The sequence below is a fragment of the Lepidochelys kempii genome, chromosome 2 (genome assembly GCF_965140285.1).
Source record: "Lepidochelys kempii isolate rLepKem1 chromosome 2, rLepKem1.hap1, whole genome shotgun sequence".
NCBI classification, from domain to species: Eukaryota; Metazoa; Chordata; order Testudines; family Cheloniidae; genus Lepidochelys; species Lepidochelys kempii.
Window position 1 is genome coordinate 222,625,348 of NC_136381.1, and position 13,710 is coordinate 222,639,057.

Below are 13,710 nucleotides of genomic sequence, written 5' to 3' on the forward strand. Positions count from 1 at the left end.
CAGAACCCAGCTTGCATATAGAAGACACTGCTGGGTGGGAGGGAGAGGGAGCTACAGCGTTCCTGGCAGCTGCAGTTCCCAGCATGCCCTGAGGGAAGGAGAGGGTGGCGTGCAGGAAACTCTGTGCAAGCCTAGGACTGGCATCAGGTTGTTTCTCCCTCTGGATCCCTGGGCTCTGGGTGGGGAGTGGGTACAGGTATTTGGGCCGGGAAGGCCCCGCGGCTGTGCTCTGGGGGATGGGGGGAAGGGGTTCGGGTGTATTGGCTGGGGGGTGCAGGTATCTGGGGGGGGGCGTGGCTGAGCTCTGGTGGGGGAGGAGGTTCAGGTGTTTTTGCTGGGGGGTGCAGGTATCTGGGCTGGGGGGGGCGTGGCTGAGCTCTGGTGGGGGAGGAGGTTCAGGTGTTTTTGCTGGGGGGGCCCGCCGTTGGGCTCTGGAGGGGGGGAGGGGTTGTGGGTGTCTGGCCCCTGGCTGAGCTCTGGGGGAGAAAGAGGGCAGAGAAGTCACTTGGTTGTCATAGGGGTTTCTTTAACTCTCTACTCCTGGGGGAATTTTTGTGTGTGTCTGTATTGTTACAGACATACTTGCTGACTGGTATTTTGAAATAAATTACCAAAATAATGGAAACTGACATGATTATGTAGTGTTATTTTAACAAATACAATTTTTAGAATTTTAAATTTTTTGGTACAGAATGCACCCAGGAGCATGAATTTCACTGAAACAGGTAGATAGCTGCAGTCCCTCCCATCTGGGAGAAAACTAGTTTCTCCCTTTGTTTGGTCCCAGACTTTAAATTATAATATCAGTGAGCATTCATAATTCCTCATATAGTGTTACTACACACATTCCCCAATGATATTAATCACCAGTGTGTCATTAGCTTTCATAAAAGATCTCACTTGGTACTCTTTTATAGTACAGTAATATTGTATGAGGCTCAGACCCCTTGTCTTTATATTCTAGTAAACCACTGGAATATAAAGTTATATTCTCAGATAAACAGATAATAGATATTCTCTCTTTATCTATTCTCAAATAAAGTTCTTTTTGTCCATCTGAAGAGATGCCATGTGGTCTGGAGAAGATTTCATGCTGGCTCTTCTCCAGCTGGTGACAGTTGAGTAGTTATCTCTTCCCCTTGCTAGTTCAACGGCTTTGTTTACCTTTTGTATAAATGCACCTTTATTGTCTCTGCCTGATGACCAGACTGGTCAGCCAAGCAAATACACATTCCATTGTCTATAGCAGACTGGGATTATGCATTGCTTGCCAAACACATTTTAATAACATGATTCTAACACATATCCATAACTTTTTGTACATACCTTATAGATACACATGCAAGAACATTAAAGATCAGTGATTTATTAGTTTTCCTATGATATATTACATGCCACATTTTGGGTATATATCATGACAACAGTGTGTTAGGAGTAGTGAGTATGTCATGCCTGACACAAGTTGCTGAGACAGAGTAGTAAACCACCAGTGGGCCTCTGTGTCACAACATCTAAGAGCAAAAAGCAAACTCAAACACACGCTGATAAGAGAACTTCTATTCACCAATAATTCAATGCTCGTCGCACATAGTGAATAAGAGCTTCAGCAATTTTTCAATAGCTTTGTGCTAGCTTGTGTTGAATGTGGATTATCAGTCTAAAGAAAACAATAATAGCACAAAGTGTGTTGATTACACCAGGGTTTCAATCACTAACACCATGATAGAAGTTGTGCAGAAATTCTGCTATCTAGGATCAATTGTATCAGATAAACTCGTCATCTGGAGATAAGTTAATTCCCATATCAGAAAGGCAGCTACTACATTAGGCCACCCGACCAAGCATGTGTGGGATAACAGGAAACTAACATTGAACACCAAGATTTGGGTCTACTAGATGTGCATTTTGAGCACAGTGCTTTATTGTGGTGAGACCTGAAACACCTACAGCCGGCATGAAAGAAGGCTAAACACCTTTCACACCTGCTGTCCTCACCATATTCTAACTATCAAATAGGAAACCAAAGTTCCTGACACCAAAGTACTAGAGAAAGCAAAATTACCAAGTCTAATCACTATTCTCAAACACAAACATTTCCGTTGGCTTGGTCATCTGCACAGGGTGGATGCATTCTAAGGATTCCCTGTATAGAGAAAATGAGGATGCTCTAGGGCCACTGGGTCAATGTAAGCTCAAGCACTTTTGCAAGAGGGACTTGAAATCTTTCAACATCAACACTGCAAGCTGGGAAGATAGCTAGTGATAGACTACACTAGAGGGCTGCGCTTTGCCGGGAGTCAAAGAGGCTGAAGAGAGGTGGTTGAGAACAAGGAAAGCCAAGAGAGTGAAGAAGAAACTGCATTAGGCCTCAAGCATTAGTAGTGCACCGGATTCATTCTCTAGCCCCCAGCCTTACACCTGAACGATTTGTGGCAAGGACTGTTGCTAGAGAATTGAACGCTTGAGCCACTCGTGATGTTGCAGCATGACACATAATTTCAGAACTGCTTTGGCTCTTCACTTTTCAAGACGGATGATTGCCACCAATTCCCAGTTCCTAAAGTTAAATCTCTGTGGAAGTCTTTGCAGGATTGGGACCCAATTAACATAGCTACAATTGCATATGTACACAGAAGACTAATACTCTCTTGTAATTAAAATATAATTTTTACAAAATTTATTTTCCTAAATATAAACCATAACAAAAACCCAGCACTCTGCCCACCTGCACAGTCTACTACATTGCCAATGCCAAAGCTAACGTCTTCCTCAAATGTTACTTAAGGATCAGCTGGAAAAGTCTTACTGTCACATGACTACAGCATGTACCCAACACTGCAACTGGAGCGGGCTGACCTTGTTTCCATTGAAACCAATAGTTTTGTCATTGAGTTCAACAAGAATAGGAACCAGCTCCAAATCATATGAATCAGAGGTCAGGTCTATCCTCTGTGCAGCGAATTTTGGGAACTGCAATTAACTGAAGGCAGTTACAGCTTGGATATTAGTTTACAATATGCTACACATTTTCTTTGTTTATTAATTTGTCAAAGTTAAATATTTGTTTTTAAATATTCATTAATTCGTCAAAGTTAAATATTTGCAATTAGCAGGTAGTTTAACAGCGTACATGAGCGGATATATTCTATTTATAAAACTGGTAGAACAGTTTAATGGTTAGAAAATGTACATTATTGTATTATGGTTCTTACAAGTATTTTACATTTTTGCATTATGAATTTATATCTTGTATTAAGAAGTTTACTCAGTGAATTTTACAATATTTTCTAACCTGTTCACTATTTTACTGACACTTGCAACAATCCCTTTTAACTAACAGGTACTAATCAAATGAATAACACATTTTATAGCAAGGAAGTAGACAAACTACCTGATATGGGAATAAACCCAGAGCAAGTACTGGGGAGATGGTGGCTCAGTGAATTAATATTAGGATAGTATTGGTAATGATTCTCCTTGAGGTTTCCATTTGACTGACACCTATTTGGTGGCCTATGTGAACAATGGGTCAGAGCCTGGTTTAAATCCTTTGAAAGAAATCAACTTTGACCAAATTACAGCAACTGAGGATCTGACCCTACCTGTGGTTTCAGTCCAAGTCTTAATTATCACGTAGTCCCATCACAAAAAATTAATATCATTTATACCATTGCTGGGAGTCCCAGCAGAGATGTTACAGGTTAAAAGGACAGAGAGGTCTCTCCCTTTCCACTTTCTTGTATTGCCCCTACCCCAAGAAATTGATACTCCTAATGGAAGCAACTAGATAATTTGAAATGTTTAGTACCATCAGTATGTTCTTCTTCAAACATAGTTACTCACCTGACATTTCCTTTGGTGTTTCTGAGAACTGTTGCAGCAAAATTCTGTGTAACGCCAACCAGACTGATTCCATCCACTTCTACAATTTGGTCATTTACTTGGATCCTTTCAGAAAAACAAATAAAATCCCTAAATTACTCATCAAAACATAAAAGGAAGCAATAATTGTAGCTTTTAAAAAAGCATTTGGAGTTACACCAAAATTAAAAAAATTGAAGTAAATACCATCCGCACAACATTATGCAGTCTGTTTGTTATGTGATACAGACCCCAATTTAGGAAAGGGCTGACTTCATTGGCATATGAGCACATGCCTAAACGCATTCCTGAAGTGGGGCAAAGCATGCTTTGCTATTTGGTATTGCTAAATACAGAAGCAACAGCAAAGAAAAAAATACAAAATTATGTCACTGCCTGTGTACAGATACCTCATAATTACAGCTTTAGACAATCTTAGTATTATGAGTAATTACATTCCTCCATATCAGTGGTATTGTAGGTAATCACAGGTAAAACAAATTGCTGAGTCTGGAACATTACAAAATTAAACTCAGACCTGAGCTACACTTAAAAGTTAAAGTGATCTAGCTACATCACTCAGGACTGTGCGCTGTAGTTAGGCCAACCTATTCCATAGTTTAGACCCAGCTAAGTTGATGGAAGAATTTGTCTGTAGACCTGGTTACCAACTCTAGGAGAGGTGGATTAACTACACTGATGGAAAAGCCCCTTCCATTGACGTAGGAAGTGTCAGCTGCAGTACTACAGTGACCCAGCTGAAGCATCAGAGCTACGTTGCTACAGTGGCTGTAGTGTAGACATACCTTGAGATACCTGAATAACTTAAAAAGAACAGGAGGACTTGTGGCACCTTAGAGACTAACAAATTTAATTGAGCACAAGCTTTCGTGAGCTACAGCTCACTTCATCTGAAAGCTTATGCTCACGAAAGCTTATGCTCAAATAAATTTCTTAGTCTCTAAGGTGCCACAAGTCCTCCTTTTCTTTTTGCGGATACAGACTAACACGGCTGGTACTCTGAAACTTGAATAACTTACACATTGTCCTTTTCTTAACAATCCTGAAGAACAATGTAAACTGCAGTTCTAGTATTTCATGCTACTTGAAAACAGAGTATTCTTTAGAGCAAAAGCATATTTTAATAATCTATCATATACCTAAAGGGCCACTACTCAGTAGATTATGCCTAAACTTCAAATAAATTAGGGTAAATTAGTCTTTTAAATTATCTTTAAGAGGTCTGATCTTGCATCCCCTGCACACCAGGAATTCTCAGTGACTTGAAAGGGAGTCTTGGATGTACAAGGAATGAAGGATAAAGCCTTAACTTGTTTTACCAGGGGAAGAATCTCCTAGATTTTAAACATCTATTTATAACACAACCTACTGCTCCATGTGGCAAAGTTAAAAACAATGAATTGCTACTCTTTTCATTCCCCAATACACACAACTGTAACCTGTGAATGCATCCCTAGAGCAGAGATAGCATCATCATTTATTAAAGGTACATGGAGGGAAGAGAGACATATCAAATTCAGCTCTGCTAGAAACATACAAATTCCAACAGTTTTCCAAATGAAAAAGCATATAAAAATCGTAAAAGAAACACATTTTCAAACATCTGTATGTGAGCTACTATATCAGATAACACAGATTTAAAAGGAACCAACAGAAATAGAGCAGATGAAAGTTCCTTGTTTTAAGTCAAGATATTTAAAAACGGCACTTTTTCCTGAGCATAAATATCTACTAATGGAAGTTTTCCTCAGGACCTCAGAACCACATGCTCCGGGAATGCAAATTAGAAACTACATTTTGCGAAGGAGTACTAAAAATAATTTCACTCTCAGCTTTGGCATAACACCTCACATTTCTACAAGCATTTTGAATAACATCTCCCAACATTCTGAACTATACTGCTGAGCACAAATGGCTCCTTAGAGCTACTTTGGCAGCTTCAAAGTTCATGCTGTCACTGTGGACCAACTGTGGATCAATGGATTATTTCCCATCCAGACACAGCGAATTTTGAAAATACTGCTTTTGTGGAAGCCTACAAACTGCATCTCTGCAACCCCACCTACTCCCTTTTTAGAACTGTATATCATTTTTATACATGTAACTGTTGCCATTACATTGAACATACCTCAATAATATAAAAAGATTGACAGATTATGAGAGTCTTTTTGTCCATTAGCCCACTTTGGTTATTACTTCTCTCTATTTCTTTTCTTTGCGGCTTACTAATTTATTTCCATTTCTTATTTCAGTCTTCTTAGTTCTCCAAATACGTAATATTGCCATCGAAAAGGATATTTTCTATATGATGCCAAGTAAGTATTACTATATTTTCATACATGTAAGAGTAATCACATTTATTTTCCAATCATGTCTTATTCTATGTTTGGAAAGAATCCTTGACCCGGGAGACACTACCAAAATAAGCAATACTAATAAGATTTTCTACGTAATTGAGAACTGATTTGTCAGAAGGCCAATGCATAAAGAAATTAATGTGCATTTTTGCTTGCTAAAACTGCTTTTGCAATTAACATAATTCCAAATGCAAATCTGTTATTTGTGCACAAATGGCCAGTTTGTCAAATAGCTCGTCCTTTGCAAGTCAAAATTCACAATTTGCACATGGAATTGTAGTAACTATGCAGAAATTAGGCAAACGTGTTTACGTATATCAGCATCCATTTTGTATCTGACCTTTTGAAACTCAGGCCTTAATATGTAAAAGTGGAATAAAAGTGCTAATAAAAAATGTAGAGGTAACATACAATGTATGTTAAAATTATAGAATAAAATAAAATAATCAGAGTTCCTTTTCAGTAAATTGAATTCTTTCCTCTCTCTTTATCCATCTGGGATTTTGAAGATATAACTGTCAAGATGACTTTTTCGGGTTTGTATTGGATGGTGCACGTAGGCCACTGTCTTTACGAAATCAGCATTACATGACAAAGGAGCAGGAGGAAAAATTCCGTCCTAAAACCTTTTTTTAAACAGCGGAATCAACAGCATCCTTTTTTCTAAATATTAAAGGCATTTGTACAACATATATGAAGATGAAGGATGGTTATTCATTTATAATATATAATTACACCATATTATATAATATGTATTATTACACCAGTTACAATTAATTTCCAGACAGTTATTTTCAACCTTTACCCCCCCCCACATTTGATTCTTCCTCCATCCTGTTCCTGACAGTTTTACAGATGTGTTGAATGGCTTGACACCAATCTGAACAACAACATGCTATTTCTCACCAGCTCGTGTGTGTGTGTGTTTGTTTGTGTGTGTGTGAACAAATTAAGTACCAAATGGGAGAAGGGTTTTCGGGTGACAAAGACTTAAAAAGAAAAAGTTTAACAGTATTTTATTATTAATGAAATTCGTGGTTTCTCTATTATTTTCTAAGGGCCAGTTCCTCAAGCCTCACTTACAGGGAACAGCATATGAACTAATTTAAGTTGCTGGAACAACTTGCCTAATTGCTTCTCAATATCAGAAAGATTGCAGAATTAGGTCCTAAAAATGTGACTTCAAATTTTGAAGAGATATAATTTAGTATACGTTTCAAGTTGTGAATTGTTACACATTCCTCAGCAACTGTTCTCAGGTAAATTTATTATCAGAAAAATTTTTTCAAATGATGCATCATCCACTACACCTGTCCTGTACTTGAACTGGGAGATTATTTATACAAAGTAGCCATTTACCCTATCACATGTAATGAGAGTATTGGTATTTCATTTTCAGTTTGCCCACTGATTCCTTCGCTTTTTATTACCTCTAACTATCTATCATCCTATGCTTAATTTGGACTGGAGCTTACAGCAACCTCTCTGGTTCAATTGGCCAATGACATTTACCACAGAATGCCCTTTACATGGCAACTACCCAACATCTACTATGTCTGGAGCAGCATGAATAAGACAGTGGTGCTCAGTCACTCGGAATTCCCTCACTAGTTTCTCATCTTCCCCGAGGGCAAGTAATACCCGGAGTAATCTCCTGACTTTTGCAGAAAGACATGGAAAATTTACTGCAGCTACTGAAGTACAATTCTTATCTGAAAATTACAATATTAGGAATCCCACCCCAATCTTTATTCAATTATTCTAGGATATTTGAGACATCCTCAAATATATTCATATTTATTGCTAAAAGATGGTGTTTTGATTATTATGCTTACTGATTACCATATAAGGATGAGGTGGAAAGAACCTCCAGAGCTGATGCACAATAGATGTTCCATATTCAGGAATAGGGTGCTCCATATTCAGAGAGTTGTGTACACCTGTCTCGAATGAAGTATTTTGGAAAGAACATGAGAGTTCTTTCTCAGCTGCCTGATCATTGGTCAACTGGAGACAAATATTAAAGGGGCCAAAGCAAAAATGTAGTATGATCTCCCTGATGAGGGACCAACAATAACTTGTGCAGGCTGTGTTTGTTTGAAGTATAAACAGTCCTGAACCAGCCCTCAAAACACCAAAGGAGAAGCCTCATATGTGGTGTCTCAAAGGTGCAGGCTGCCAGATATCCAAGCAATTGAAGACAACTTATCTATGTCTTTGGGCTGATTTGAATCTTTGAGATGAGATCTGCTAACATCGAGAATCTGTTGGAGGGAAGATAAGCCCTGGCTGATATAGTGTCTAAGTAGGCTCCTATGAACTCCACTCTTTGTACCAGGCTCAAAGTGAATTTCTCAATGTTGAGTGTCAATTCTAGCTTGCAGAACTGAGATCTTATCACCTTTATGGTGGCAAAAACCTCATTATATGATTGTCCCTTGAGTAGCCATTCATTGAGGTATAGAAAATGATTATGCCCAGACATCGAAACTCGGTGGACATTTGAATACTTGGGACGCTTCGGACATTTCTGGGATTCCTCTCAAGTTCCCCTGCAGATGGAAGGGTGGCCACCAGAAGTCTACAGAGATCCACTCGAGACCTCCTGAAGACCTTGCATAAATATTAATCAGGGGTATATTTGAGGTGCTCTCCTAACCTGTTGCGGACGTGTGTAAGTGCTGGAGACTAAATAAAGTAAAAGCTTTCTGTAAAAGCACTTTTGTTTGTATCAACCATTTATCGGCCGGACGTACCACGTCCCCATTGATTTATTTCCTGACACCACCTTACAAAGAGTAAAGTTACCAAGAGCTGGAATGCATGTGTGTAATCACTCAAAGAAGAATTTATAATACTGAAGATCATTCTGCATTCGTGATTTTCAAAAAGTGCATGTTAAGTGAGAAATGAGGAACTCAAGGGCACACAACTACACAGGAAAAACTAGAAAAATGTTGCTGAGGAACCATTTTTCATAGATACTGACCATCCAAAATACTCTTTGAAACCAATGGGAGCTGCAGGCACCACCATTCAAAGACATTATAAATGCTTCAGCACTTCTGATTTTGGACAACCAACTTGATTTTGGACAACCAACCAAATGCAACAGGGGCTTGGTTTTCAGGAAGTTGTGAGCAACCACCATCTGCAAATCTGGCCTTTTTAAAGCATCACAAGTGAGATAATCAACACAATTATCTTCTGAAATTTCAGGTTGCTACTTTTATTTAGAAGCCCACCTTTAGGTATCCAGATTAGAACATTTGGGCCTTAACACTAACTCAAATTTCTAGCTATAAAATTACACACAATTTTTTGCCCTATGCAAACAACCAGAAATTATTTTCTACAAAAATCAATATCCATAACAACTACTGTTGAGGAAGATACCAAACACTGAATCTAGTTTACCTGCCATCTCTTTCAGCTGCCCCACCTTCTGTTACTGTTTTGACAAATATTCCCAGTTTTTCAAGGCCTGCATCTGCTCCAACGCCCATTCCAATAATACTGATGCCAAGTCCATCTTCATCTGTGGAGAAGACAAATAAAAGCAGCAATATATGTTTGATTTTAAAGTAATTTGGCATTTAAAGAAGTACATTTGCATCTGGCTTTTGTTTTCCTTTGATTTTTTTCATGTGATTAAACCCACTTTTAATTATTTCCTTGGTGAGACTCTTAATTTTCTGCAGTTTTAATAACACACCAAAGATAGATAATACTGCATTTGCCATTTGGAAAAGGTTACTAGATTTAGGCAAGATGGCTAATGTTCCAGAGGAGAATGAAAAGTTAATATGAAAAATCATGTCAATTAATGTGTAAGGTGAACTACAGGAAACAACATTCTTACAGAAATACAGAACTATTGTCCTTGAACTGGTTCCTTAAATAATATTATTTAATATTTTTCAGTCTGAAGGGCCAAGAGATTTGCAACGGTTCCTTGAGAATTAAAATTATTCCCTCTAAGCAAGTGCAGTAATCCCTTTAAAGATTTGCACATCAGTTTAGAGAAATTGTAAATAGTGCACCGAATGCATACCTTTTTCTAGTTCCACTGGAAAAAGCTCCAGTTTTTCCACACGCTTTTCAAGTTCATATTCAGCTGATGCAGCCACTGGGTCAACTTCATCATTTCTCCGGTCATAGTCTTCATTGGAGTATGTGTTGAAAACCTTTGAAAATATGCCCATATTGATCAACTATCCATTCCAGAAAAGATTGTTAACTTAAGAAAATAACTGCTATATGTATCCATTTTTATGGCTTTTTCTAATACATTGGTTGAAATGGGTTTTTAAGGCAATGTTCCCCTCCTCCCCTCAAAGTTCAGGTTTTTAAATTAGTGCTTTTTTATTCATCAAACAGTCTGCTAAGGACTGAAAACCAATTCTGAATATAACTAATTCATTTTTACCATATGTGGTTATAAATGCAGTACATGTTTTAGAAGGACTGAGTCATTCTACTCTTTCAATAATTAAACACACAAACATATGGTTCCAATCAAACAGTGCTCCATCTAGGTAGTAAAGATCTCCAAATACTTATAAAAGTAGAATACATAGGAACTACTGTGATTAACTGTAACTTGTATCTAATCTCAACTCTGATGTTTCTTTCTGAGGGTCCAATTTGCACACACAAAACCAAAGCTGAAGCTCACTACTGCTAATATGAAAAACCATTTACATATAAAATTAAAGATTATGCTGTACTTTTAAATTTTAAGATTACAGTATGGCATCATTACTGTACAATTAAGACAGATTTAACATTTCAACTCTATTATAGGACATGTTTAATATTTATGTGTATGTGTATACACACACAAACTTTTCAAATGCTACGGTAAGTGCAGTATGTTTGTTGAATTTGTTTACCCGTCAGTCAATATACATATTTATGGCTTTTAAATTAATTAGGGATCACTGAGGCCTTCTGTAGAGTTATAGAGTCAGAAAAATGGAGATAGTTGTTCAGATTATTGATCCTATGCTTTATTTAGATAATCCCTCTGTTCACTTAGTTGCCCCACCGTGGCAGTAGTGAAGAAATATACAGTGCTAGAGATAAATATTGTATCTAAATTCTTCTGTCCTGCATCTATTGTTGCATTTGTTACTTTAAACAAAGAAAACACCACACAACACCCCCACCACAACCACACCACACCCACAATTTCACTCTCTCCCCTTTTCTGTCTTTACAAGTCCTCAACAAGGGAAGGCAGAATTAGGTAGCAAAAGAATATTTACGAACAATTCAATGTGTGCACCAGATCAACACCAAAACAGAGAGGTCACAAGAAGCCTTCCCTGACTGCAACTCTGTTCAGTTGCTAATCAACCATTGCCTACATGAAAGGACTGCTCAAGGCTATCACCCCACAAGAGGCAGGGAAAGCCAACGGCAGGGCTGTGGCTAAACTCACCACGCTCTGACTCTGTAGCTGAGCTGTCCCTTAAGTGTCTAAAAATTCACATTCAACTTTTATGTTTGAATTCTTAATAAAAGTCAGAGAGATCAAATGTAAGAACAAAGGCTGCACCTCATCAGATCTGATGGTAAAGAGATCTTTTACACACTACAAAAAATGTTTGTGCAACAAATATTATTAAATATGCCCTAAATAAAAATGGTAGCAACTGCTTTAAAAATGTCACTGAGTGATATAACTTTTAAGTTTAGCTCCTGAAGATCACGTAAAAGAAAATGATTATAGCTTAAATGGTACTGTTAGTAGAATCTGTGTTGTTCCGACCTAGCAATTTGTCAGCTGAGAGAGCAACATAATTGCTCCACTTCTGTCTAAAACTAGATGCACTCCTGTCATAAATATAAAGGGAAGGGTAACCACCTTTCTGTATACAGTGCTATAAAATTCCCTCCTGGCCAGAGGCAACATCCTGTTACCTGTAATGGGGTAAGAAGCTCAGCTAACCTGGCTGGCACCTGACCCAAAGGACCAATAAGGGGACAAGATACTTTCAAACCTTGGGGGGGTAGGGGACGAAGAGGCTTTTTTTTCTGCTCTTTGTTTGTGTGTTGTTCTCTCTTGGGACTGAGAGAGGCCAGACAGAAATCCATCTCCTCCAACCCATCCTAATCCAAGTCTCCAATATTGCAACCAGTATAGGTAAGTCAGGCAAGGCGGATTAGTTTATCTTTTGTTTTATGTGAATTTTCCCTGTGTTAAGAGGGAGGTTTATTTCCGTTTTCTGTAACTTTAAGGTTTTGCCCAGAGGGGGATCCTCTGTGTTTTGAATCTGAATACCCTGTAAAGTATTTTCCATCTTGATTTTATAGAGATGATTTTTACCTTTTTTTTAAAAAAAAAATAATAAAATCCTTCTTTTAAGAACCTGACTGATTTTTTCATTGTTCCAAGATCCAGGGGTTTGGGTCTTTGATGATTTTGTAACCAATTGGTTACGATATTACTCTCAAGCCTCCCCAGGAAAGGGGGTGTGTAGGGCTTGGGGGGATATTTTGGGGGAAGACGTCTCCACGTGGTCTATTTCCCTGTTCTTTGTTTAAAACGCTTGGTGGTGGCAGCATACTGTTCAAGGACAAGGCAAAGTTTGTACCTTGGGGAAGTTTTTAACCTAAGCTGGTAAGAATAAGCTTAGGGGGTCCTTCATGCAGGTCCCCACATCTGTACCCTAGAGTTAAGAGTAGGGAAGGAACCCTGACAACCCCGTGCTTATTTTTTTTAATTACACAAACTGGAGGAAAAAAATCTCCCCAGCTCCCTCTCTCCCCCACATTTAATATATCTTTTTTATTTCTTTGGCCTACTTTCCTCAATTCAACTTTATAACATTTTTGAACTAAGAATAAGAACATAAAAACGGCCAATACTGGGTCAGTATCCCTCTAGCCCAGTATCCTGTCTTCTGACAGTGGCTAGTGCCAGATGCTTCAGAGGGTATGAACAGAACAGGTAATCATCAAGTGATCCATCCCGTCACCCATTCCCAGGTTCTGGCAAGCAGAGGCTATGGACACCATCCCTGCCCATCCTGGCTAATAGCCATTGATGAACCTATCCTCCATGAATTTATCTTGTTCTCTTTTGAACCCTGTTATAGTCTTGGCCCTCGAAACATCCTCTGGCAAGGAGTTTCACAGGTTGACTGTGTGTTGTGTGAAAAAATACTTCCTTTTGTTTTAAATCTGCTGCCTATTAATTTCATTGGGTGACCCCTAGTTCTTGTGTTATGAAAAGGAGTAAATAACACTTCCTTATTTACTTTCTCCACATCAGTCATGATTTTATAGACCTCAATCATATCCTCCCCTAGTCGTCTTTTTTCCAAGCTGAAAAGTCCCAGTCTTATTAATCTCTCCTCATATGGCAGACACGCCATACCCCTAATCACTTTAGTTGCCCTTTTCTGAACCTTTTCCAATTCCAGTATCTTTTTTGAGATGGGGCGACCACATCTGTACACAG

General features: G+C 38.4%; 1 protein-coding gene across 12 annotated transcripts in view; it reads right to left on the reverse strand.

The window, feature by feature from the left end:
• PPP1R9A (protein phosphatase 1 regulatory subunit 9A) overlaps nucleotides 1-13,710 on the reverse strand; it is a 257,036-nt gene that overhangs the window by 89,031 nt on the left and 154,295 nt on the right. For all 12 annotated transcript variants that reach the window (XM_073333895.2, XM_073333897.2, XM_073333905.2 and 9 more), the window contains 3 exons: nucleotides 10,294-10,426; nucleotides 9,657-9,777; nucleotides 3,844-3,948 (listed from right to left, as the gene is read on the reverse strand). In XM_073333895.2, coding sequence (XP_073189996.1) covers nucleotides 3,844-3,948; nucleotides 9,657-9,777; nucleotides 10,294-10,426 — 359 coding nt within the window. The remainder of the gene's footprint in view (nucleotides 1-3,843; nucleotides 3,949-9,656; nucleotides 9,778-10,293; nucleotides 10,427-13,710) is intronic.